The 26,129-nt window shown below is 46.6% G+C and overlaps 1 protein-coding gene across 4 annotated transcripts in view; it reads right to left on the reverse strand.

Annotated features, from left to right (window-relative positions):
* Positions 1 to 492: 492 nt before the first annotated feature.
* The window catches only part of LOC102399127 (solute carrier family 23 member 2), a 68,634-nt gene continuing 42,997 nt past the window's right edge, over positions 493 to 26,129 (reverse strand). For 3 of the 4 annotated variants that reach the window (XM_044946898.2, XM_044946901.2, XM_044946899.2), the window contains 8 exons: positions 18,513 to 18,694; positions 16,480 to 16,600; positions 15,222 to 15,378; positions 14,287 to 14,540; positions 5,471 to 5,635; positions 4,985 to 5,093; positions 3,638 to 3,733; positions 493 to 2,130 (listed from right to left, as the gene is read on the reverse strand). In XM_044946898.2, coding sequence (XP_044802833.1) covers positions 1,889 to 2,130; positions 3,638 to 3,733; positions 4,985 to 5,093; positions 5,471 to 5,635; positions 14,287 to 14,540; positions 15,222 to 15,378; positions 16,480 to 16,600; positions 18,513 to 18,694 — 1,326 coding nt within the window. In that variant the 3' untranslated portion in view covers positions 493 to 1,888. Of the gene's footprint in view, positions 2,131 to 3,637; positions 3,734 to 4,984; positions 5,094 to 5,470; positions 5,636 to 12,792; positions 13,234 to 14,286; positions 14,541 to 15,221; positions 15,379 to 16,479; positions 16,601 to 18,512; positions 18,695 to 26,129 lie in introns of those variants that run through there. The other variant, XM_044946900.1, reaches the window with a different exon arrangement.

The following is a 26,129-nucleotide window of genomic DNA, read 5'->3' on the forward strand; positions in this document are numbered from 1 at the left end:
CAATCAGCCTTATCTGCTTCTTCTGACAATAAAGACTCCTGAATGGAGTCCATGTCAGGTCCCACAGTGCTCACAATGCTTTTTGCTGAGGCTGCTGGGCAGAATGCATCAGTGCACTTGGGCCTGTGTACTGGGGGTGACGGTTATTATTACATGTCAGCTTGGCAAGGCCATGGTACCCAGGTACTTGGTCACACATTTTTATAGATATTTTATGAAGGTTTTAGGTGTGTGTGTGTGTGTGTGTGTGTGTGTGTGTTTAGAAGAGATTAACATTTAAATCAGCAGACTTTGAGTAAAGCAGATTACCCTCCATAGTGTGAGTGGGCCTCATCGAATAAGTTGAAGGACCAAACAGACCACACTTGAGACCCCATTGCCCTGAATTCTCCAGGCCAGAATTCTGGAGCCGTTCACCTTGGATCATCCCAACCCAGGGATCGAACCCAGATCTCCCATATTGCAGGCAGATTCTTTACCAGCTGAGCCACAGAGGAAATCCAAGAATACTGGAATGGGTAGTCTATCCCTTCTCCAGCTGAGCTTCCCAACCCAGTAATTGAACCAGTGTCTCCTGCATTGCAGGAAGATTCTTGACCAACTGAGCTATCAGAGAAGGCCTAACCTCCCTCAGGAAGAGGGAATTCTTCCAGTGACTGCCTTCAGATTCCAGCTGCAATTCGTCCCAGCCTGCATGGCCTGCCCTGCAGACTTCAGACTTGCCAGCCTCCACAATCACCTGAGCCCAATCCTGAAGTCAATCTCTCCATCTGCCTTCCCCATGTGTGTGTGTGTGTGTGTGTGTGTGTATATATGTATGTATATATATCTCTCTGTAGACATATATGTATATACATAGATATATGTATGTACACACCCCCTATTGGCTCTGTCTCTCTAGAGAATCCTGACTAATCCACTGAGGATGCAGAGAGAGCAGGCTCACCTGCTCTGAACAGTTTATAAATCATGGCAACAGTGGCTCCCCTCCACTGAAGGCCTTTCCAAGGCTTTGGCTGTTTCACGTCCCTGTGAGAACCTGAAGTGCAGGTTAAGTCTTAGGGTCCAAACCTGGTGCCGTCTGACCCACACCCCCAGTGCTCACTGCCTCACCATACCATCCTGTGATGCACAATCTGACTCCAAGGACTAGCACTGGGCATATGCAGGGAGTGTAGCTTTGCAGACCCTTCAGTGTTTACAGGGGCTTCCCAGGTGGCACTAGTGGAAAAGAACCTGCCTGCCGAAGCAGGGGAGGTAAGAGAGGCGGGTTCCATCCCTGGGGGCAAAGATCCCCTGGGGGAGGAAATGGCAACCCACCCCAGTATTCTTGCCTGGAGAGTCCCATGGACAGAGGAGCCTGGCGGGCTACAGTCCATAGGGTTGCACAGAGTCGGACACGACGGAAATGACCTAGCACAAGCTCAGCGTTTGCCAGTGGCAGGGGCCTGGAGGGAAGGGGCCTGATTGGGAGGAACCTGGATGGGAGGGGTCAGCAGGCCTCATACTTCTTTGCGGAGGAAGAGAAATGTTACTGTCACCTTTCAGCTAACAGCCCCATCTCTGTTCCCTACCCCACCCAAAGCCTCTGCCTCCCAATGCATCAAAATACTGCCTAGAGGCTTTCTGTGTGGACACTGGGCTGCCCTGGTTTGTCCTGGTTTACCCTGGAGACGGGAGGGCTGACAAGTTGTAAGGATGTAGCTTGAGGCTAGACCTCGCTGACTCGCTGACGGAGGTCACAGCACACTTGCCCTGGCCTTAATCTAACACTTATCTAACTCTGCCACCATGTGTGGGATGCAGAGACGCTCAGGTTGACAGGGTACCTCCCATGGTGGGTGGGACGAGGAGCACACTGGGTGGGGGCGGTGCAGAAGGAGCCTTCTCACATCCGGGTGTCTGTGGCCCTCCGGGTCCCCTCTTCTGAGTCCCAGGGGCAGAGCGAGAGCTGGTGCACTCCCACCTTGCCTTCCCTGGGCCAGAAGGGGAGGTACTGGGCGCAGGAGGACGTGCAGAACCTGGTGCCGATCCCCCAGGGGAGGCCGTAGACCTCCAAGGCCTTCGTAGTCTCCTCAGACTCCTCCTGGACTTGATTCCATGCCAGAAGACCTCTCTCCTCCAGACTTCCTAATAGGAGACAGCGATCGAGGTCGGGACTGGGCCCCAAGGGAGCTGGCGGACCTGGGCAGGAGGAGCCTCTGGAGAGGCCAGTTCGCAATGCCCTGGTCCTGCCGGCAGCTCATCCTTCTCCTCCTCCCAGCCCACCCCAAGAATCAGCTCAGCTCAACTCCACCCAACTCAACTCAGTGGATGTGAGAGTTGGACTATAAGGAAAGCTTGAGAGCCAGAGAACAGCCGCTTTAGAGCTATAGTGCTGGAGAAGACTCTTGGGAGTCCCTTGGACAGCAAGGAGATCCAACCAGTCAATCCTAAAGGAGATCAACCCTGAATATTCATTAGAAGGACTGATGCTGAAGCTGAAGCTCTAATACTTTGACCACCTGATGAGAAGAGCTGACTCACTGGAAAAGACCCTGATGCTGTGAAAGAATGAAGGCAGGAGGAGAAGGGGACACAGAGGATGAGATGGTTGGATGGCATCACCGACCCGATGGACATGAGTTTGAGTAAGCTCCGGGAATTGGTGATGGACAGGGAGGCCTGGCATGCTGCAGTCCATGGGGTCACTAAGAGTCATAGGTGACTGAGTGACTAAACAACAACAACAACTCAGCTCATCACCAGGAGTTTTCTGAGCTCTAGGGTATGACCTTCTATGAACCACTGTTCTTTCCTCCTCTTCCAGGGTGGACCTTTCTATGTTTCAATGTTTCTGGAATGCAGGTGTCTTTTGTATTTGGTGGAGAGAAGAAATGTGGAAAACAGAATATCAGAATAAGCAGGAGTTATTACAGAGGTCCTTTCAAGAAACTGTTGGAGGACCAAGAAGGGAGCACAGAAAGCCCCCAGTGAGGACAACTCTGCACCCTTCACCGGACACATCCTCAGCACTGATGTGTTTGGTGTGCTCATCGCCACACTCAGTGCCCTGTATTGTAAGGGTCTGTGGTTGTGTCTCCCTTTCCTATGAGCCTGTGAGGCTCCAGAAGGCCGGGCATGTCCTGCTGCTCTCTGTACGCTCAGAACAGAGCACCTGGAGCACAGCACACCAGCTATGGCTTTGGTTGGGATATGAATCTATACTGTGTTCTCTCCCACCCTAGCCAGACTGCAGGCTCTAAGAGAGCTGGGGCTGTGCCTTTTGCGCTTTGCTTCTGGTGTTTCCCACCTTGGGGTCCTTTTACGGGCTGAACTGTGCTCACCCACCCACCCACAAAATCATATGTTGAAGCCCTAACCCCCCTCCTCACACTCCTCAGAATACTGCCTAGAGGCTTTCTGTGTGGACACCGGGCTGCCCTGGTTTACCCTGGATACGGGAGGGCTGAGCACGGTGTAAGGATGTAGACCTTGTAGACAGGGACTTTAAATCACCCCACCCAGACCCTGGACCCACTCAGGGTATGCTGTGGCCAGCCTCACCTGGGAACTGAGGCTAGGGAAGCAACGCGGCTGGCCCTAATGCTGACCATCTACCCACACTGCCAGCTTACAGGGCAGAGATGAGCCCTACCAGGGATGGTGTTGTCCAACAGGAATCCCAGAAATCCACCAACAAACATGCCCGTGGTCAGCAGCACCTGGATGACTTGGTCCAGCTGAAGAATCCCTACGGTGGAGACAAAAGTGACAGGGATTACAAAATGGGCAGAGGATCTTGACAGAGACTTTCCCAAAGAAGATGTCCAGATGACCAACGAGTACATGAAAGGTGTTCAGCATCGCTGACAGCAGGGAAATGCAAATCAAAACCACAGTGAGGTAGTCATCTCACACCTGTGAGGATGGCTTTTCCCAGAAAGAACTGAGAAGTGTTGGCAAGGGTGTGGAAAAATGGAAACCCTTATGCATCATTGATGGGACTGTAAATTAGTGCAGCCATATGGAAAACAGCATGGATGTTCCTTAAAAAATTGAAAATAGAACTACCATTCAGTTCAGTTCAGTCACTCAGTTGTGTTCAACTCTTTGCAACCCCATGAATTGCAGCACGCCAGGCCTCCCTGTCCATCATTATGACCCAACAATTCCACTTCTGGGTATTTATTCAAAGAAAATGAAAACACCAACTCAACAAGACACATGCACAGCCACATTCACAGTAGCATTAGTTACAACAGCCAAGATATCGAAACAACCTAAGTGTTCTTCAGTGGATGAGCAACTAAAGAAAATGTGTGTTTACAATGGATATTATCCAGCCATAAGGAAAAGAATGAAATGTCGCTATTTACACAACATGGATAGATCTTGAGGGCATTGTGCCGTGAAATAAATCAGAGAGAGAAAAACAAATATGTATGATCTCTCTTATTATATGTAGACTCTTAAAAAAAAAAAAAAAAACTCATAGAAAAAGAGATCAGATTTGCAGTTACCAGAAGCGGGAAGTGGGAGAAGGAGGTGCTGGAGGAAGGTGATCAAAAGGTACACACTTCCAGTTATGAGATAAGGATGAGCAGTGGAATGTACAACATGAAAACTATGGTTATTGCTGCTGTATGTTAACCATACAGTTCTTAACAGAATAAACCCTAAGAGTTCTCACCACAAGGAGAAATGTTTTTCTTTTTTCCCCCACTTCTTTTTATTGTATCCATGTGAGATGATGGGTGTCAACTAGACTTATTTGGTAATCATTTCACAATGGATGTACATCAAAACTTTATGCTGTATACCTGGAATCATACAGTGATGTATGCCAGTTGTATCTCAACAAAACTGGAAATAAGTAATGGCGATGTAATGTACAACATGGTGACTATAGTTAATTTAAAAGAAGTGACAGGAATTTCCGGGAACCAAGGGCCCCACCGGCTCTGCTCCTGGAATGGTCACAGTCTAGAGGATGGAGAATCACCTGTGTGGAGCCTCTCTGGGTTCTTGTTCACCCAGTTGGGAATGGCAAGCCCACAGAAGATGGAGAAGCCGAAGATGAAGAGGTTTCTGGGTGAGTTCAAGTCCACGTACTGCAAGAGAGAGGCCCGGAGCCATCAGCACCTATACTGAACACCAAGCACCCCACTAAAGTGCCCCCTGTTCGCCCATCACTGGAGGCTGGAGGGGGAGGTTGGATTCAGAGGGCACAGGCTCCCAGTCAAGTCCCACTCCCCCCTGGCCCTGAGAGCTGAGTGGTTTGGATAATCCGATCCAAACGGATCCAATTTTGTTTTTCAGAAGTTTGGATGTTCCTGGTTACTTCTTCCCTCCATTTGGGGCCGGTGCATTTGGACTGGAGGATGCCCTTCTCCTCCCTTGTCCCCGGGCTGTTCCATTCATCTCCATCCCCATGGGCTCCTCTCAGGAGATGCAGTGCTGCTGCTTTTCCAAGGGTGCTTTGCCTCACCTGGAGATTGGAAATCCCCACGGCAGTGATGACCCCGAACATCACCAGGAACATGCCTCCGATCACGGGTGTCGGGATGGTGGCAAATGCAGCCCCGATCTTCCCAAATATGCCCATCAGGAGCAGCACGCAGCCCGCAGCGACAATCACCACCCTGCTTCCTACCTGCAGCACGCAGGGAGAAGGGATAGAGATGGTGGCTGAGCTCCAACCAGGCCACATGCCCTGGAGACCTCTGCGCTCTTCCTGAGGAATCACAAACAACAGCTCCAGGGGACCTGCAGGAGGAGCTCCCTCTACTTCTCATGGGGCTAGGGAAAGGATGAGGGTGTGATCTTGGGTCCCAGCCTCTGCCCTCACCTCTCCTCTCTGCTGCTCTCATACCTATCTTCAAGTCCTGACTCCAGTGCTCCTTCTCTGGGCAGCTTTTTGTGAAGAAGTGGCAAGAAGTCTCTTTTGGGAAGGAGTGGCCCAATGCTTAAGAGTGGAGTTTGAGAGCCAGTTCCAACTCTGCCTCTAACTAGCTGTGCGGCTTTACGCATGTTATCTAACCTCTCCAAATATCAGCCTTCAAATTTATCAGGTGGAATTAATAATACTTACTTCACAAGCTTATTATAGGAGGCCAGCATTGGTACCCTGGCAGGACCAAAGCCAGATAAGGGCACTACAAGCAAAGAACGTACAGGTGAACCTTGAACAATGATTTGGAACTGCATAGGTTCCTTTACCGGAGAAGGCAATGGCAACCCACTCCAGTACTCTTGCCTGGAAAATCCCATAGACGGAGGAGCCTGGTAGGCCGCAGTCCATGGGGTCGCTGAGGGTCAGACACAACTAAGTGACTTCCCTTTCACTTTTCACTTTCATGCATTGGAGGAGGAAATGGCAACCCACTCCAGTGTTCTTGCCTGGAGAATCCCAGGGATGGGGGAGCCTGGTGGGCTGCTGTCTATGGGGTCGCACAGAGTCGGACACGACTGACATGACTTAGCAGCAGTAGCAGCAGGTTCCTTTACCGGAGAAGGCAATGGCAACCCACTCCAGTACTCTTGTGTGGAAAATCCCATGGATGGAGGAGCCTGGTAGGCTGCAGTCCATGGGGTCGCTGAGGGTCAGACACAACTAAGTGACTTCCCTTTCACTTTTCACTTTCATGCATTGGAGGAGGAAATGGCAACTCACTCCTGTGTTCTTGCCTGGAGAATCCCAGGGATGGGGGAGCCTGGTGGGCTGCTGTCTATGGGGTCACACAGAGTGGGACACTACTGAAGCGACTTAGCAGCAGCAGCAGGTTCCTTTACATGCAGATATTTTTCAACAGTAAACACTGCAGCACTAAATAGTCCATGGTAGACTAAATCTGTGAATGTGGAACCACAGATATGAGGGAACCACGGATATGGAGGGACCACATGTACAAAGATCCAACTATAAGTTATGCAAGGGTTTTTGGCTGTGAGGAGGGTTGGCGCACCTACTCCCACCCCATTTCCCATATTGTTCCAGGGTCAACTGTACAGACCAATATCTTTGATGAATATAGATACAAAAACTATCAACAAAATATTAGCAAACCTAATTTAACAGCACATTAAAAGGATCATACACCATGATCAAGTGGAATTTATCTCTGGGATGCCAGGATGTCTCGACATATGCAAATCAGTAAATGTGATACACCACATTAATAGAATGAAAGATAAAAATATATGATCATCTCAACAGATGCAGAAAAAGCACTGGACAAAATTGAACATCCTTTGTTGATTAAAAAAAAAAACTTTCAACAAATCAAATAGAGAAAGAATGTAGCTAAAGGCAAATATAAAAAGCCCACAACTCACATCATGCTCAAGGCTGAAAGGTGGGAAACTTTTCCTCTACGATCAGATCAGAACCAAGACTAGGGTGACAACCTCACCACTCCTATTCAACACATTTCTGGAAGTCCACAGCCATAGGAGCCAGGTAGCATAAAGAAATAAAAGGCATCCAAATAAAAAAGGTAGGAGTAAAATTATCTTTATTTGCAGATGATATGATCTCATATGTGGAAGATCCTAAGACTCCACTAAGAAATTGTTAGAACTAATCAGTAAATTCAGTAAAGTTACAGAATAGAAAATCAATGTACATAAATGCCACATTCCAATCTAATAATAAAACATCTGAAAAAGAAATAAAACATACCCATTCATAATAGCATCAAAAACAATAAAATATTTAAAGATGAATTTAAACAAGGAGGTGGAAACTATAAGACTTTGAGGAAAGAAAATGAAGAAGACACAAGTAAATGCAAAGGTATATTATGTCATGACTTGAAGAATTAGTATTGCTAACTGTCCTTATTACTGAAGCCACCTACGGATTCAATGCAATCCCTATCAAATTTTCAACAGCATTTTCACAGTAATAGAAAAAAAATATCCTAAATGCTTATATATAGTAGTATAGTGTCAGTTGTTCAGTTGTGTCCACTCTTTGCAACCCCATGGACTGTAGTCCACCAGGACCCTCTGTCCATGGAATTCTCCATGCAAGACTACTGGAGTGGGTAGCCATTCCCTTCTCCAGGGGATCTTCCCAACCCAGGGATCAAACCCAGATCTCCTGCATTGCAGGGGGATTCTTTATCATCTGAACCACCAGGGAAGCCCCTAAAATGCTTATGTAAGCACTGCTGCTGCTGCTGCTAAGTCGCTTCGATCATGTCCAACTCTGTGCGAACCCCTAGACAGAAGCCCACCAGGCTCCCCCATCCCTGGGACTCTCCAGGCAACAACACTGGAGTGGGTTGCCATTTCCTTCTCCAATGCATGAAAGTGAAAAGTGAAAGGAAGGTCGCTCAGTTGTGTTCGACACTGTGTGACCCCATGGACTGCAGCCCACCAGGCTCCTCCATCCATGGGATTTTCCAGGCAAGAGTACTGGAGTGGGGTGCCATTGCCCTCTCCATATGTAAGCACAAGCGATGCCAAATAGATAAAGCAATCCTGAAAAAGAAAAATAAAGCTGGAGGCATCTCAATTCCTGATTTCAAACTATACTACAAAACTATAGTAATCAAAACAGTATGGTGCTCGCATAAAAACAGACACATACACCAAGGGGACAGAATTGAGAGCCCACAAATAAGTCCATGCATATATGGGCAATATTTGACAGGGCTTCCCAGGGTGCAAGCTTCATCCCTGGTCATGGAAGGAATATCCCACATGCCATGTGGCCCAGCCAAAATGTAAAAAAAAAAAACAAAGAAACAAACAAAAACATTAAAATGATACTCCAGGGTAGTTTGTTTTGTAGGAATAAAAAGCTCTGGAGATCTGTTGCACAGCATTGTGGGTGGATACACTTAATAGTACTGAACTGTACACTTCAAAAATATTAAGATGGTAGATTTTATGTTATGTGTCTTCTACCACAATGTTTAAAAATTTTAAGATACTCCAATGTCAACAACTTGAAGTCTGTTAATGCAGTGATAGAGTAGCAGATTTCACCTTTGCTTAGTTTTCTTCCCAGCTTAAGAGCACATTGACCACTGACTGCCACCTGGCGGCTGGTGAAGGTTGACACGCTCAGCGAGGACCAGCAGCGGCACAACCAGGGCACCAGTCAAGTCCTCTGGCCACATGGAGTGGCTGAAGGGCATGCCCCCGCTATTCAGGGCCTAACAAAACATGGTCCACTGGAGAACGGAATGGCAAACCACTTCAGTATTCTTGCCTTGAGAAGACCATGAGCACAATTTATTTAACTGACTTCATAAGAAAACATGTCATAAGAATTTACCACATCAGCAGGCCTCCCTCGCCTGCCCGCTGCATCTCTTAAAGTTATCCTATATTAATAAAGCTACTTCTTGCCTATCAAAAAAAAAAAAAAAAAGAATTTACCGCATCAAAGGAAACTTCTGTTTTGTTTACAAGCCTAGCAATGAACTGTGGGAACTAAGCATGAATCTAAGCACAGTGAATCAACTTTTCAGGTTCAACCAACGCCCTTTGGATACACTGATGATCTCATGAATGGCAGGTCATCCCAAATCCTACCACCACAGAATTTACCATGTAGCCCTGGGCCTCTTTTGGTCTCATGACTGACATCTGGGCTGGAAGCTACAACACCCTAGAGAAGTGATGGGAAGTCTCTGACCAACCTAATTCCTCCCCCTACTCCACCACTTGTCCCCTACTTCCCACCCCACCAACTAGGAGAGAACCAAAAACTAGTGAAAGGCAAAGGAGAAAAGGAAAGATATACCCATCTGAATGCAGAGTTCCAAAGAATAGCAAGGAGAGATAAGAAAGCCTTCCTAAGTGAACAACGCAAACAAATACAGGAAAACAAAAGAATGGGAAAGACTAGAGATCTCTTCAAGAAAATTAGAGATACTAAGGGAACATTTCATGCAAAGGTGGGCACAATAAAGGACAGTATGGATCTAATAGACACAGAAGATATTAAGAAGAGGTGGAGAGAATACACAGATCTATACAAAAAAGGACTTAATGGCCCAGATAACCACAATGCTGTGATCACTCATGTAGAGCCAGACATCTTGGAGTGTGAAGTCAAGTGGGCCTTAGGAAGCATCACTATGAACAAAGCTAGTGGAGGTGAAGGAATTCCAGCTGAGCTATTTCAAATCCTAAAAGATGAAGCTGTGAAAGTGCTGCACTCAATATGCCAATATTTGGAAAACTCAGCAGTGGCCACAGGACTAAAAAAGGTCAGTTTTCATTCCAATCTCAAAGAAGGGCAATGCCAAAGAATGTTCAAACTACTGCACAATTGCACTCATTTCACATTCTGGCAAAGTATGCTCAAAATTCTCTACGCCAGGTTTCAACAACAGTACGTGAACCATGAACTTCCAGATACACAAGCTGGATTTAGAAAAGACAGAGGAACCAGAAATCAAATTGCCAACATCCACTGGATCACAGAAAAAGCAAGAAAAACCCAGAAAAACATTTACTCCTGCTTCACTGACTATGCTAAAGCCTCTGACTGTGTGGATCACAACAAACTGGAAAATTCTTAAAGAGACAGAAATATCAGACCACCTTACCTTCCTCCTGAGAAACCTGTATGCAGGTCAAGAAGCAGCAGTTAGAACCGGACATGGAAAAACGGACTAGTTCCAAATCGGGAAAGGAGTACATCAAGGCTGTATATTGTCACCCTGCTTATTTAACTTATATGCAGAGCACATGATGCGAAATGCCGGACTAGATGAATCAAAAGCTGGAATCAAGATTGCCAGGAGAAATATCAATAACCTCAGGTATGCAGATAACACCACCTTATTGCAGAGAGCAAAGAGGAATTAAAGAGCCTCTTGATGAAAGTGAAAGAGGAGTGTGGAAAAGCTGGCTTAAAACTTAACATTCAAAAAACAAAGATCATGGCATCTGGTCCCATCACTTCATGGCAAACAGATGGGGAAACAATGGAAACAAGGGCAGACTTTATTTTCTTGGACTCCAAAATCACTGCAGATGGTGACTGCAGCCATTAAATTAAAAGATGCTTGCACCTTGGAAGAAAATCTATGACCAACCTAGATAGCATATTAAAAAGCAGAGACATTATTTTGTCCACAAAAGTCTGTATAGTCAAAGCTATGGTTTTTCCAGTAGTCATATATGGATGTGAGAGTTGGATCATAAAGAAGGCTGAACACCAAGGAACTGATGCTTTTGAACCGTGGTGTTGGAGAAGACTCTTGAGAGTCCCTTGGACTGCAAGGAGATCAAACCAGTCCATCCTAAAGGAAATTAACCCTGAATATTCATTAGAAGGGCTGATGCTGAAGCTGAAGCTCCCATACTTTGGCCACCTGATGCGAACAGCTGACTCATTAGAAAAGACCCTGATGCTGGGAAAGACTGAAGACAGGAGAAGAAGGGGACAACAGAGGATGAGATGGTAGGATGGCATCACTGACTCAATGGACATGAGTTTGGGCAAACTCTGGGAGATGGTGAGGCCTGGCATGCTGCAGTCCATGGGGTCACAGAGAGTCGGGCATGACTGAGTAACTTTCACCCTGCTTATTTAACTTATATGCAGAGCACATCATGAGAAACGCTGGGCTGGATGAAGCACAAGCTGGAATCAAGATTGCCAGGAGAAGTATCAATAACCTCATATGCAGATGACACCACCCTTATGGCAGAAGGGGAAGGACTAAAAAGCCTCCAGATGAAAGTGAAAGTGGAGAGTGAAAAAGTTGGCTCGAAACTCAATGTTCAGAAAACTAGATCATGGCATCCGGTCCCATCACTTCATGGCAAATAGATGGGAAAGCAATGGAAATAGTGACAGATTTTATTTTCTTGGGCTCCAAAATCACTGCAGATGGTGACTGCAGCCATGAAATTAAAAGACACTTGCTCCTTGGAAGAAAATCTATGACCAACCTAGACAGCATATTAAAAAGCAGAGACATTACTTCACCAACAAAGGTCTATTTAGTTAAAGCTATGGTTTTTCCAGTAGTCATGTATGGATGTGAGAGTTGGACTATAAAGAAAGTTGAGGGCCAAAGAATTGATGCTTTTGAACTGTGGTGTTGGAGAAGACTCTTGAGAGTCCCTTGGACTACAGGAGATCCAACCCGTCAATCTTAAAAGAAATCAGTCCTGAATCTTCACTGGAAGGACTGATGCTGAAGCTGAAACTCCAATATTTTGGCCACCTGATGGGACGAAACAACTCATTGGAAAAGACCCCAATGTTGGGAAAGACTGAAGGCAGGAGGAGAAGGTGATGACAGAGGATGAGATGATTGGATGACATCACAGACGTGATAGACACGAGTTTGAGTAAACTCCTGGAGTTGGTGATGGACAGGGAGGCCTGGTGTGCTCCAGTCCATGGGGTCACAAAAATTCAGACACAACTGAGCAACTGGACTGAACTGAACTGTAGTCCACAGGGTTGCAATGGGTAGGATACAACTGAGCAACTGAACAACTGGATTTGCACCCTGCTCATGTACCTTTCTTTCCTGCTCCTTCCTTCTACTCTCAGTTCACTTCAGTCGCTCAGTCGTGTCCAACTCTTTGCGACCCCATGAATTGCAGCACGCCAGGCCTCCCTGTCCATCACCACCTCCCGGAGTTCACTCAGACTCACGTCCATTGAGTCGGTGATGCCATCCAGCCATCTCATCCTTCATCCTCTGTCGTCCCCTTCTCGTCCTGCCCCCAATCCCTCCCAGCATCAGAGTCTTTTCCATTGAGTCAACTCTTCGAATGAGGTGGCCAAAGTACTGGAGTTTCAGCTTTAGCATCATTCCTTGTACTCTAAACAGCCTTAATTTAGAAATGATACATCAAAAAAATTTTTGTTCCATTTATTGAGTATAATTTTCTGTTCTGCATGATATTTGCTTCCTTTAGCAGGAAAAATAGTTGCTGCTTTTTACTCATGTAGCCCATTCCTGTTCTATTTCTGTGTGGGTCAGTGGTCCTCACATGGAAAAACATTCCTTTCACTTGCACTAAGGTTTGGAAACTTTGGGGAAGTACCCAGGCGTCCATGGTGTCCATTGCTGCAGGGCTGGGCTCTGGCTCTGCTGCTGCCCACGCGTTTGAGCTCCCCCTGTGGGCCCGAGGCCATGCAGACACAGAAGTGGGTGGGTCTGAGGGCGCGATCAGAAAATGCAGCGAGGGGAATGAATAGCGGGCTCTGTATTCTCCAAAGCTGACTTCACTTGTTCTGGGAAACACCACACCTCTGCACTGAAGCAGACAGGAAAGCAACATTGTAATAATATTCTTTTCTAAGCCGTCTTAGAAAGCACCATCTTGAAGAATTCATGCTGAACTTATGGGGCTTTCCTGTGGAAAATGGGAGCCCAGAAGAGATTTTAAGTAGGAACTAATTTAATTGGGTTCTAGAAAGATCCTTGGGCAGCCAGGTGGCAGCCTGATGAGAGATGGGCAAGATCCTGGGAAGAGATAGGGATGCTGCCATGTTCAGGTGAGAGATGATTGATCAAGCTGTGGTCCTGCTGGGAGACAAGAGGACAGGAGGGCCACAGGCACACAGAGAAGACAGAATCCACTGTGAGGGGTGCAGGTCAGAGACAATAAGGATGCCCTGGGTGAATCCACAGGACAAGGTTTACAAGGAGGAGAGGTAAGACGGGGGCATGGGCTGAACATCACAGAGGCCATGCTGAATGAGAGGCACCCTTGGGACACGCAGGCACAGGTGACCGCAGCCAAGAAGGTCAGAACAGTAGCAGAATAACGGCTCCTCAGAGATGTCCACATCCTGATCCCAAACTCACATGGCAAAGGGGACTTAAGGATTTTGAGATGGAGAGAGTATCCTGAATTAGCCAGGTGGCCCAGTCTAATTACACATACCCACGTAAGCAGATAGTCTTTCCCAGGTGTAGTCAAAGGGAGACGTGACAAGGGAAGAAAGGTCAGAAGATGCAATGCTGCTGGCTTTAAGATGGGGGAAAGAGGCCATAGCCAAGGATGTGGGGAGCCTCTAGATGATGGAAAAAGCAGGGCAATGGATTCTCCCCTGGAGCCTCCAGGCAGGAACGTAGCCCCGCTAATAACTTTACTGTAGTCCTGTGAGACCTGTGTTGGAGTTCTGACATCCAGGTTGGTAAGATACTAAATTTGGGTTGTTGAAAGCCATTAAGTTTGTGGCTATTTGTTGCAGCAACAATAAGAGACTAAGACATGGATGACAGATCCAGGTACTTAGCCTGCACACCCACCACCCACCCCTGCCACACACACATACCCATGGACCAATGTCTGCAGCCTTACCCTGGTGATGCCCAGTGCTCCCACATTCTGGCTGTAGGAGGTGGTGCCGTTTCCTGTCCCCCAGGCCCCTGCCAGCAGGCAGCCCAGGCCCTCGATGCCGATGCCTCGGTTGATGGCGTGCTTCGGAGGGGGTGGTACCCCCACCAGACGGGCACAGGCATGATAATCACCTATTGACTCCACCACTGATGAGATTACCCCTGCGATGATCCCAAAGACCCCAGCCAGGCTGACGGTGGGGAGGCCCCACTGTCCTGAAAATGCAATGCAGAGGGAATATTAACCCAGAAGACAACAGGTTACTGGACCCCAAATAATTTCTTTCCGAGAGGATTCTCCGGAAGGCTTTAAACACTAGGCAACACGTCTTCCAGCCCCGCAACTGTCCTGAGACTTTGTCTTGAACCCTTGCCTTACCCGTGCCTCCCTGGGGGGGGAGGGGGGTCCCATGCCCTGACCTTGAGGTCACAGCGCGCACAAAGAACCAGCAGCCCGGCCTTTTCCCAGGAAGGCCCTGAAGCATTCTGAAGTCCAGATACTTACTCAGGGAGGCCGTAGCTCCCTAGCCCCTGAGGCCACCCCTGCCTATCACCACTGAAACGTGCTTATTCACACAACCTGAGCCAAGAACTGCAGGGAAAGGAGACCAGAAGAGGCCTAAGGAATGGCCTTGACCTCCAACCCAGAAATGTTCTCATTCAGTCCTGAGCCTCCCTTGTGTGGGACCCACCAAGTCTAGGAGGAGACCCAGATGCTGGCTAGAGGTTGGGGTTCCTCTGTGCTTTTACCCACCATAGGCTGTTGTCAGGTCCCTTGGAGAAGATTCTCCCCCCCACCCCCTGGCTCTATTCACCACCCACTCTGGTGCCCTGAGCCCCATGGACAGACCTAGGAAGCATGTGTCCCAGGCAACAAGGGCCCAGTCTGCTCATTACCTGGGTAAGGGAAGCGAAACCACGGAGCCTGGCTCAGGACGTTGCCTTTGGTGTCAGTGCGGGCCAGGTACCCGTAGGCTGTGGGTGCTGAAGGGAGGGCGTCGCTGACTGTGAGCACAAAGCAGAGCAGCCACGAGATGCAGAGCCCCAGCAGTACCTGCGGAAGGGAGGTGCCCTTCACACCTGGTCCCACTCCCTGCCCCTGTCCACACCTCCCAGCAAGGTTGGGCAAAAGAGAGAATTCAGGAAAGCTCTTCAAAATGAGGAAGTGTTAGATTAGGAACCCTCCCAGTGACAACAGAAATCTGTGTGTCAGTGGATAAGTAACACAGTAAAGGAACACAGACAGTAAACCATAGGGAGACCTCATGCCAGGTAGAGGCAGAAATGTCCAGGAAAGTAGACAAGGCCTGGGTCAGAAGGACTGCAAGCTGACTCCCTTTCTACTCTTTGCTGGTCACATGACTTGCTTCAAACTCCTTGAGCCTCAGTTTGCTCATCTGTACAATGGAATTTCAGCCATTGCTCTGCAGAGCCTGAAGCAGGATTTCTTAAAGTGGGGTCCTCAGATGTATTGATTTTAATCTCTGGTGGTAGAACTCCAGACATCTGTATTTTTAGCAATGTTCCCAAGTGAATCTTATGCACACTGAACTTCTGAACCACTGGCCTACAGGGTTGTGGAAAATCAATGAGATCATTATATGGAAGTATCTTTTTTATAATGCAGAATGTAGTTCATAGGTGAATCAAACCTGAAAACACCTTTATGGGGTTGGCAACTGCGCCTGCTTGACAGATTGGAACAAATTCAACAGAGAAGGCTCTGAAAAAGGAGGCACCATCTGAATCATCCAGGAACCAATGAGAAAGCACCAATGAGAAAGAACCTAAGCATCTTGGCCCTTCATTTTGCACCCATAGTGGAGATTCTGGCTATCTCCCCCAGGGCCATGCTCTGAGGACATCCCGGGAAACATGAGGAAGCCGTCCCACACTGGCGACCGCTGTAGCAACCTGGGGCAAGCGCTCTGCTCCCGCAGGAGAGAAGCATTGAGGGAGGAGCTGTAGGGCATTAAGCCAATGCTCCCACCACCCATGGGCAGGGTGGGGAGGAGCAGTTAGGGGAGGCCGAGGAGGAGAGGCCACTGCAGGTAGAGAGCATTTGACTTGAGGCCCATCTGGGTGAGCAAGAGGCTGTCCCTCACTCTCCAGGTGAGTCAGCTAAGAATGGCGGCGGGTGGGGAGTGCTTCTTACAGGGAAGATCTGAAACAGGTAGAACTTAGAGGTGTGAGACTTCTTCTCTCGTCCATATACGGGCACGGGCACTGCGATGTTTTTCAGGTACTGAGAAAACAGCACGATGAGGAAGATGGTCCTGAAACAGAAACAAACCACACCCAACCTGGCGAGCTGGTACTCATCCAGAGCTAGGATCCAGGAAGCTGGGCTACCGTGTGCCTCTGGGTCTGGGGAGCAGGGGCTGTGCTAGGAAGGTCCTCATCTAGGCCCTGCTCTGCATCCTGCCAGCTGGGAACAGGTGGATGGGCCCTTTCAGAGGCTGCCGGTGGCTGAAGAGGAAGAGTGGGCAGAGGACTACTATTCCTTGGGACCTGAGAAATGAGCATGACAGCTGCATAGATCCAGACTGGAGCCACTGAGGCCAGGGTCAAAGCCCATGTGAATGAACACATCCATCTGTTGTTGCCAAATTCCTCCAAAGCTCTGTTTAAATGTTGAGGGCCTCTTCCCCACCCCACTCCTAAGCCTTCCTGACACTCTTCCCCTGCCCTCTCCATCCCCCACAAGCTGGCTGTCACCGCCCCATTCCCTGAACAAGCTTGATGCTCTGGGACCCTCATCAGTGTCTCCTGGTATCACAGGTACTTGGACTCATCTTAACCCTCCACTCAACTACCAAATGCTTGAGAGCTCGGCTATGTCTCTGTACCCTTCCCCGGAGCTGGAGGTGTACAAATATTTGCTCAGTGAAAACCTAGGAGGCAAGAGACAGGTAGCATCAGCCATCTGTGAACCCTGCACTAAATATGTTTAGACACTGCCTGTGATGAACTCATTGTCTGAGAGGACTAATAACAAATACTGCTAAGTCACTTCAGTCGTGTCTGACTCTGTGCAACCCCAGAGACGGCAGCCCACCAGGCTCCCCCGTCCCTGGGATTCTCCAGGCAAGAACACTGGAGTGGGTTGCCATTTCCTTCTCCAATGCATGAAAGTGAAAAGTGAAAGTGAAGTCGCTCCGTCGTGTCCAACTCTTCGCGACCCCATGGACTGCAGCCTGCCAGGCTCCTCCATCCATGGGATTTTCCAGGCAAGAGTACTGGAGTGGGGTGCCATTGCCTAACAAATAAATAGTAATAATACATTCTAAATTGCCATTTCACTGCTTTTTAAGGTTTTATAATGCACATGAACTAGAGAGCCTCTTGATGAGGGTGAAAGAGGAGAGTGAAAGTCAGCTTAAAACTCAATATTAAAAAAATTAAGATCATGTCATCTGGTCCCATCACTTCATGGCAAATAGAAGGGGGAAATGTGGAAGCAGTGACAGATTTCCTCTTCTTGGGCTCTAAAATCACTTCAGATGGTGACTGCAGCCATGAAATTAGAAGACAATTGCTTCTTGGCAGGAGAGCTATGACAAAACTAGACAGTGTGTTAAAAAGCAAAGACATCATTTTGCTGACATAGGTCCATCTAGTCCAAGCTATGTCTTTCCAGTAGTCATGTATGGGTGTGAGAGCTGGACAATAAAGAAGGCAGAGTGCTGAAGAATTGATGCTTTCAAACTGTGGTGTTGGAGAAGACTCTTGAGAGTCCCTTGGAAAGCAAGACCAAACCAGTCAATCTTAAAGGAAATCTACCCTGAATACTCTTTGGAAGGACTGATGCTGAAGCTGAAGCTCCAGTACTTTGGCCACCTGATGCGAACAGCTGACTCATTGGAAAAGACCCTGACACGGGAAAGATTGAAGGCAGAAGGAGAAGAGGGTAACAGAGGATGACGTGGTTGGATGGCATCATCTATTCAATGGACATGACCTTGGGCAAACTCCAGGAGATGGTGAGATATACAGGGAAGCCTGGCATGTTGCAGTCCATGGGGTCAGGAAGAGTCCGACACAACTTGGCCACTGAACAACAACAAATGTTCATGAAAGTACTTGTAAACCACCTGAGCTTGCCAATATCCAGGACTCACTCTTTTAACTGGGTAACCTTCCTCTAGAGGGAACTCAAATGGCCCTCCCACCCAGGAGGGTACTTACGTGGCAGCAATCCCCCAGTGGATCCCGGCGTCATCACCCGCAGGATCGAAGAGAGGCAGGGCCATCAGGGAGATTGTGGGAGCAATGGTCAAGGGGCCGATGAAGCGCATGAGGAAGCCAATGAGGCCTGAGAAGCCCACCAGCATCTGGACACAGGAGGCAACCAAGACGGCTCCCTGCAGCTGAAGAGAAAGAGTGCGGCTCATCAAGTGAGAGCTCGCGGCGGGGCGGGGCCTGTGGCTGGGTGGGGCCTGCGGTGGGGCGAGGCCTCAGCCCAGCCCAGGCCACCAGGATCGGTGGTACCTTCAGAGGCAGGGAAGGGGGCAAACCTGGACCCTAAAGGAACCAATGGAAGGCGATCTCTGACCTCATTCCTCTCTCCAGTCCTCTATTGTCAACTGTCTGTTGGATATTTTCACCTTATGTGAAGTTTTTCAGAAAGTAGACTTCAAGGTTATCATGGTGAGAATGCTGGTGACTTGTAATACTGGTGTTACCCAGTAGTGTATTGACCGTCTTGCTGCTTTACTTTTCTCTGTTTTCCTACTTTCTGTCTCAGAGGCTGGCAAAGGGGACAGCGAGTGAATTGTTGAGGTTCTGTGGGCTGTCCAGGCTCAGTCGAAACTTTTCCAGACAAGATGGGAACAAATGAGCTTGCCCATGTTCTAATTAAACTCCATGGACAGGCCCTGAAATTTGTATTTTGTACAATTTGGACTTGTCGTGAAATATTCTTTTGATTTTTTTCAATCATTTAAAATATAAAACCATTTTTAGCTTGCGGACCATTCAAAAAACAAACAGAAGACAGGCAACCAGCCAGATCTGGCTCACAGGCTGTAGTTTGCCAACCCCTGAGCTATGGGACTCATTGAGTTTATTTCTCTTTTTTTACTTTACTTATTTGGGTGTTATACTTTCTTTTTTTATCCCTTGCTTTGAAGTCTGATTTCCCAGAAAAGAAAGAAAGAAGTCTGATTCCTGCTTTCTTTTGATTAGTGTTAATATAGTATATTCCTCTCCATCTATTTACTTTTAATCTACATGTATCTTTATATTTAAAGTAGGTTTCTAGAGAAAGATAAATATAATATGATATCACTTATATATAGATCTTTTTTTAAAAGGGTATAAATGAACTTATTTACAAAACAGAAATAGAGTCACAGATGTAGCAGACAAACTTATGGTTATCAGGGGATAAGAGATCCCCTGATAGGGGCGGGGGAAATTAGAAGACTGAGGATGACATATACACACTACTATATATAAAACAGATAACTAATAAAGACCTGCTCTATAGCATGGGGAACACGACTCAGTACTCTGTAATGGTCTATACATAAGGAGTGGATATATGTATAACTGATTCACTTTGCTGTACATCTGAAACTAACACAACATTGTAAATCAACTCTACTCCAATAAAATTTTTTAATAATCAAAGTAGGTTTCATCTGGACAACATACAGTGGGGTCTTATTTTTTTATTCACTCTGACAATCTCTGGTCTTTTAATCAGTGCCTTTAGAGCAATGACATTCACAGTAATTATTGATCTAGTTGGATTAATATCCACCATATCCATTACTATTTTTTACTTATTGCCCTTGGTCTTCATTTCTTTTTTTGTCTTCTACTCTTTGTTTTTGTCTTCTACTCTTTTTCTGCCTTTGGTGGTTTTAACTGATATTTTTATATGACTCCATTTTCTCTCCTTTCTTAGCATCACTATTATCCATTGTTTTCCCTTTTCGTGGTTGCCCTAGAGTTTGCAATAAACATTTACAGTGAACTCAAGTCCACTTTCAAATAACACTATACCACTTCCTGAGTCGCATGAATAACTTATAGTAACAAAACAATCCTAATTTCTCCCACCTAGCCATTTTATCATTGCTGTCATTCATTTCAATTATAAATAAGCATACACAACTATATAAAAATTTTTTAAACTACCATAATACCAGAAGGTGAAGTTTAAATTGGTCTAATGTGTTGAAACCTGAGCTTGCCATCTCTTCCCTACCACCATTTTCTTACAACATAATGACTATTTACCTGTCCTCTCTATTACTTCTTATCTCCCAGAAAGAAATGACATGACTATTGGTCCTGTATATGCCTCACTTTCATTTGTGGGCTACTATTGTGATGTAGAGTTGGACTGCTAACCATTGGTGGTTACAAGAGTTGAGATGTGTGTCAACAAATAGAACCCAGTGAAACATGGAAAAATCTACCTTGAATTCCAATAGGCTGCTGCTGCTGCTGCTAAGTCGCTTCAGTCGTGTCCGACTCTGTTCGACCCCATAGACGGCAGCCCACCAGGCTCCCCCGTCCCTGGGATTCTCCAGGCAAGAACACTGGAGTGGGTTGCCATTTCCTTCTCCAATGCATGAAAGTGAAAAGTGAAAGTGAAGTCACTCAGTCATGTCCGACTTTCAGCGACCCCATGGACTGCAGCCTACCAGGCTCCTCCGTCCATGGGATTTGCCAGGCAAGAGTACTGGAGTGGGGTGCCATTGCCTTCTCCATCCAATAGGCTGGCTCAGTGAATTAAACCAATCCATTGATCAGTGAAAGGAAGCTGAAACTTGGAAAAACTTTCCCATGTTTACAGCACTGGTGAAAAGCCCTGGACCAGCAGATGGAGCTAAAATACCACAGCTACGACTCTGGGTTTGTGCTCACTCTCAGACACTTGGAAGTGATGTGGTGAAAGAGTGGAGGCTACTGTTCTGGATCTGGGCAAGAGGAACCCCTACCCTGGGCCCTGTGCTCTAGAGCAGGGGTTGGCAAACTTTTTCTGTAACTGGTCAGATAGTAAACATTTCAGGTTTTGTGGGCCACGTGTAATATCTGTCACATATTCTTTTTTTAATTTTAAACAACTTAAAAATGTAAAAACCAGGACTTCCCTGGTGGTCCAGTGGTTACAACTCCACCCTTCCATGTCAGGAGGCAAAGGTTCAATACCACACACCTGGCAGCATGGTGTGGCCAATAATAAATAAATAAAATATAAAAACTATTCTTAATTGGTAAGGAGTAGAAAACAGATTGGGTAACTTCCCTGGTAACTCAGCTGGTAAAGAAACCACTTGCAATGCAGGAGACCCCAGTTTGATTCCTGGGTCAGGAAGAGCCCCTGGACAAGGGATAGGCTACCCACTCCAGTATTCTTGGGCTCCCCTGGTGGCTCAGACAGTAAAGAATCCACCTGCAATGCAGGAGAACTGGGTTCGATCCCTGGGTTGGGAAGATCCCTGGAGGAGGGCATAGCAACCCACTCCAGTGTTCTTGCCGGGAGAATCCCCATGGACAGAGGAGCCTGGTGGGCTACAGTCCACGGGGTCACAAAGGGTCAGACACGACTGAGCACAGCACAAAACAGATTACAGGCTAGATTTGGTCCAAGAGCCACAGCTTGCTGACTCTTGCTTTAGAGGACTCAGAAACACAAGAATAGTGAACGCACTAAAGAAACACGGTTATGTCTGTCGCTTGGGATCCTGTGCTCGGTGCAGGCTCAGCATGACCCACATCCCTAAACATCCTCTCACTACTAGTACTGTGTCCTCAGAACAAGGTAACGGCTTCTGACTATTACAGTGTTAGAGCAGCCACGTCATTAGAACACAGGAAGGATTTGAGCAACAGAAGAGCTCGGGCAGGAGAGGAGACAAATTAACTTGTTGGACCTTTCTTCTCAGATAGTACGAAGACAAGAGATTCTTGTATAAGAAATTATAGTGCTTGGGTCTTCCCTGGTCACTCAGTGACAAAGAATCCACTTGCCAGTGCAGGACACACGGGTTCCATCCCTGATCCAGGAAGATCCCACATGCCGCAGAGCAACTAAGCCCATGGGCCACAACTATTGAACCTGTGCTCTAGAGCCCGGGAGCCGCAACTACTGATCCATGTGCCTCACCTACTGAAGCCCAGGTACCCTGGAGCCCACGCTCCGCAACAAGAGAAGCCACTGAAACGAGAAGCCCACGCACCACAACTAGAGAGTAGCCCCTGTTTGCCCATGCGCAGCGACGAAGGCCCAGCCCAGCCAAAAATAAGTTTTAAGAAAAGGAATTATAGTTCTCAGTAAGTCTAAGTGAAAGGGAAATCGTGCCCCTGGCATCTAGCAGATCAGGGTAAAGAAACTGATGAAATAAAATTCATATTTTAAGGCAGACAAGAAGAAAAATTAAATATAAAAGATGATTGCTCCTTGGAAGAAAAGCTATAACAAACTTAGACAGTATATTAAAAAGCAGAGACATTACTTTGCGAACAAAGGTCCGTATAGTCAAAGCTGTGGTTTTCCCAGTCATGTATGGATGTGAGAGCTGGACCATAAAGAAGGCTTGACCCCAAAGAATTGATACTTTTGAACTGTGGTGCTGGAAAAGACTCTTGAGAATCCCTTGGACTGCAAAGAGATCAAATTATTTTATAATTTGATTTATAAAAGAAATAAATCCTGAATATTCATTGGAAGGGCTGATGCTGAAGCTGAAGCTCCAATCCTTTGTCCAATCCTTTGGTCACCTGCTATGAAGAGCTGACACACTGGAAAAGACCCTGATGCTGGGAAAGATTGGAGGCAGGAGGAGAAGGGGATGACAGAGGATGAGATGGTTGGATGGCATCACCAACTCGATGGACATGAGTTTGGGCAAACTCTGGGTGATGGTGAAGGACAGGGAAGCCTGCATGCTGCAGTCTATGGGGTTGCAAAGAGTCAGACACAACTGAGCGACTGAACAACAACAACAAAGGAAGACAAGAAAAAAATTAAATATTAAATTCCTTCTGTTTGTTTGTGCCTCCTCCCTCCCTAAAATGCAGTGTCCACCCACATTACACATTAACCGGAGCTCTTCAAAGATGGAAGGGCCAGATAAACTGTAAAGCAGAGTTTTTTTCTTTCTTCTGATGTTAACAATGTAACTTCTTTAATTTATTTATCTTTTGATTGAAGGATTAGTGCATTACAGAATTGTGTTGGTTTCTGCCAAACATCAGCATGAATCAGCCATAGGTATACATATGTTCCCTCCTTCTTGAACCTCTCTCCCATCTTCCTCCCCATCCCACCCCTCTAGGTTATAGCAAGGTAACTTCTTGAAAGAATAGTGTTCTTTCTCAGCTCTTTCGGGAGTCTGTTGGGTGACCTGCTTCTCCCTTCTATGTGCTTACCTGGACAATGTATCCCTGGTGAACTTTACATGAAATATCAGTATGTCATTTTAACATATGATCCTTTTCCTCAAAAATGTATATGACTATGCCTTTGACTACTAACAGGTGAAACAGTTCCCATGACAATCTGCTCCCTAGGTTATAATCCTCAGTATGGCTCGAATAAAATCCCTCTTTTTCTTTTTTTTTTTTTCTTAACTTGATAGTTAATTAAAATTCCCACTTCTTATTCTTTGCTTAGTTTTAATTTGCATTTACCAAAGCCAAGTATTGCCTCCCTGGGGGAGAGCAGAAACAAAACCAAACCTCAAATCACATGTGTTTTGTGATTCATGCTATTGATGATACAGTACAAATAGGCTGCACTGAACAAGAAATATACCCTGCTTTGAAAAAAGTGGTTTGACAAATGGCATTTGAAGGTTGGCCAATTGACCTGGCAAAAATCCAGGGCCCACCAGCTTGACAAATGAAATCCTTAGATATGTCTTGGTCTAGAGCTACACGGAAAAGTTTATTAAATACTAAAAACTCCTGTTAACTCTGAGTCCACCTTGAGAAAAGAAATGAAGCACAAGGACTTGATAGATCACTGAAGTACATTGCGTCTGGTGTGCTCTTGGACTGCACATCAGAGCACAGGCATGTGCAGAAAGGCTGTTTTTGAAAGGGAAGAACAGCAGAAAGTTCTGGCTGAAATTCACAAGTTATGGCTCAGACTGGTCTCATACCAGCATCCCAACCAGCACAGCACTCCTGAGATAACAGAAGTGTTGGTGGTTGAGTCCACACCAAATGAGGGCTGACCCTGGCAGATGCCCGATGCTTCAGCTCTGAGTGGGGCATTTGGTGCAGAGGTGGCCCAAAGGAGCTACTCAGCCACTCTCCCTCTGAAAGGGCCATTCCTAACTAGTCTGCTACTCAGCACTGTTTGGAATTAGAGCACTACTGACTGGCACCAAATAACTCCAAGATCAGAAATCTCAATGATATCTTGAATGATGTCAGAAAGACATTCAAATAAGGAAAGGGTGTGCATGCATGCTAAGTCTCATCAACAGAACTTGCTGATTAAAAGGAAATAGTTACATGCAGGAGAAGAAAACAAGGTTACACAAGGAGGAGTTCATAGGATCCATGAATAAGTGACAGTCCCTGCCTTCCCTGGGTGGACACTACTTCACAAGATAATCTAACTCTAGCAACCAAGATTTGGATCTCACTATGTGGGTCTTTGAATTCAAAAAGCAAGTTGGAGTTTGGCTGAAGGTGCTGCTCATCCACCTGAGAAAGACTGAGACTGAAAGAGTGTAACATTTCAGTAGAAGGGCTTTGATGGAGGAAGGAAGGCAAGTCTAAGTCCAGCCAATGAACAATGTGTGTGATGTGGCAGTGGACATGAAATTACCCAGAATCATCCCTTTAGAATTTTAGATTCTCAAGCTGTGGCCAATGGACTAGCAGTTTGGTCTGGCAAGTCGTTCATAGAGGCTGTACTGAAATTTCACCTTTTATGGGACAGGACTTAATAGTCAAATCTCAAATACTGGTGGTTCATATCAATGTCCCGTGTCTTAAAAAAGAGAGGGGAAGTATGACTTTGAATGTAGTCACTAGGGTCCAGGAGATGACACCTTGGGTCACAAGCCACGCACACGTGGGCTCATACACTGCACAATCTCCATCTCTATCTGACATTGTTTGTGTTTCCCAGGATGATCCAGATTGATGACAATGATTGATTGATTGATGACAGTGATGGGCACAGGTGCCTCTGGTGGGAGAACATGAGGATAAATGGCCCATCACAGAGCTGGTAGGCTGCCTGAACTGGACAATCCACAGAGTAGGGAAGGTTTTTAACACTCTTTAAAAACCTGGTGGTTCTGGAGAACTGTGGTGCTGGAGAAGACTCTTGAGAGTCCCTTGGACAGCAAGGAGATCAAATCAGTCAATCCTAAAGGAAATCAACCCTGAATATTCATTGGAAGCTGAAACTCCAATACTTTCGCCACTTGATGTGAAGAGCTGACTCATTGGAAAAGATCCTGATGCTGGGAAAAAATTGAGGACAGGAGGAAAAGGGGGTGACAGAGGATGAGATGGTTGGATGGCATCACCAACTCAATGGACATGAGTTTCAGCAAACTCCAGGAGACAGTGAAGGACAGGGAAGCCTGGCCTGCTGCAGTCCATGGGGTTGCAGAGACAGACATGACTTACTGACTGAACAACAAGAAAAACCTGGTATGGACAGTGTTTCTGATTTGAACTTTGCTTATCCTATCACTGAAGCCCTGGCCCAGGCTACGATATAGGGACTAGCAACCCAGACTGAAATCACCATGAAGATCGACTTATATATTAAACAGCTCAAGGATCACTTTTCACAGCATGAACATGACAGGAATA

This window comes from Bubalus bubalis, chromosome 8, assembly GCF_019923935.1.
Source record: "Bubalus bubalis isolate 160015118507 breed Murrah chromosome 8, NDDB_SH_1, whole genome shotgun sequence".
Lineage (NCBI taxonomy): Eukaryota > Metazoa > Chordata > Mammalia > Artiodactyla > Bovidae > Bubalus > Bubalus bubalis.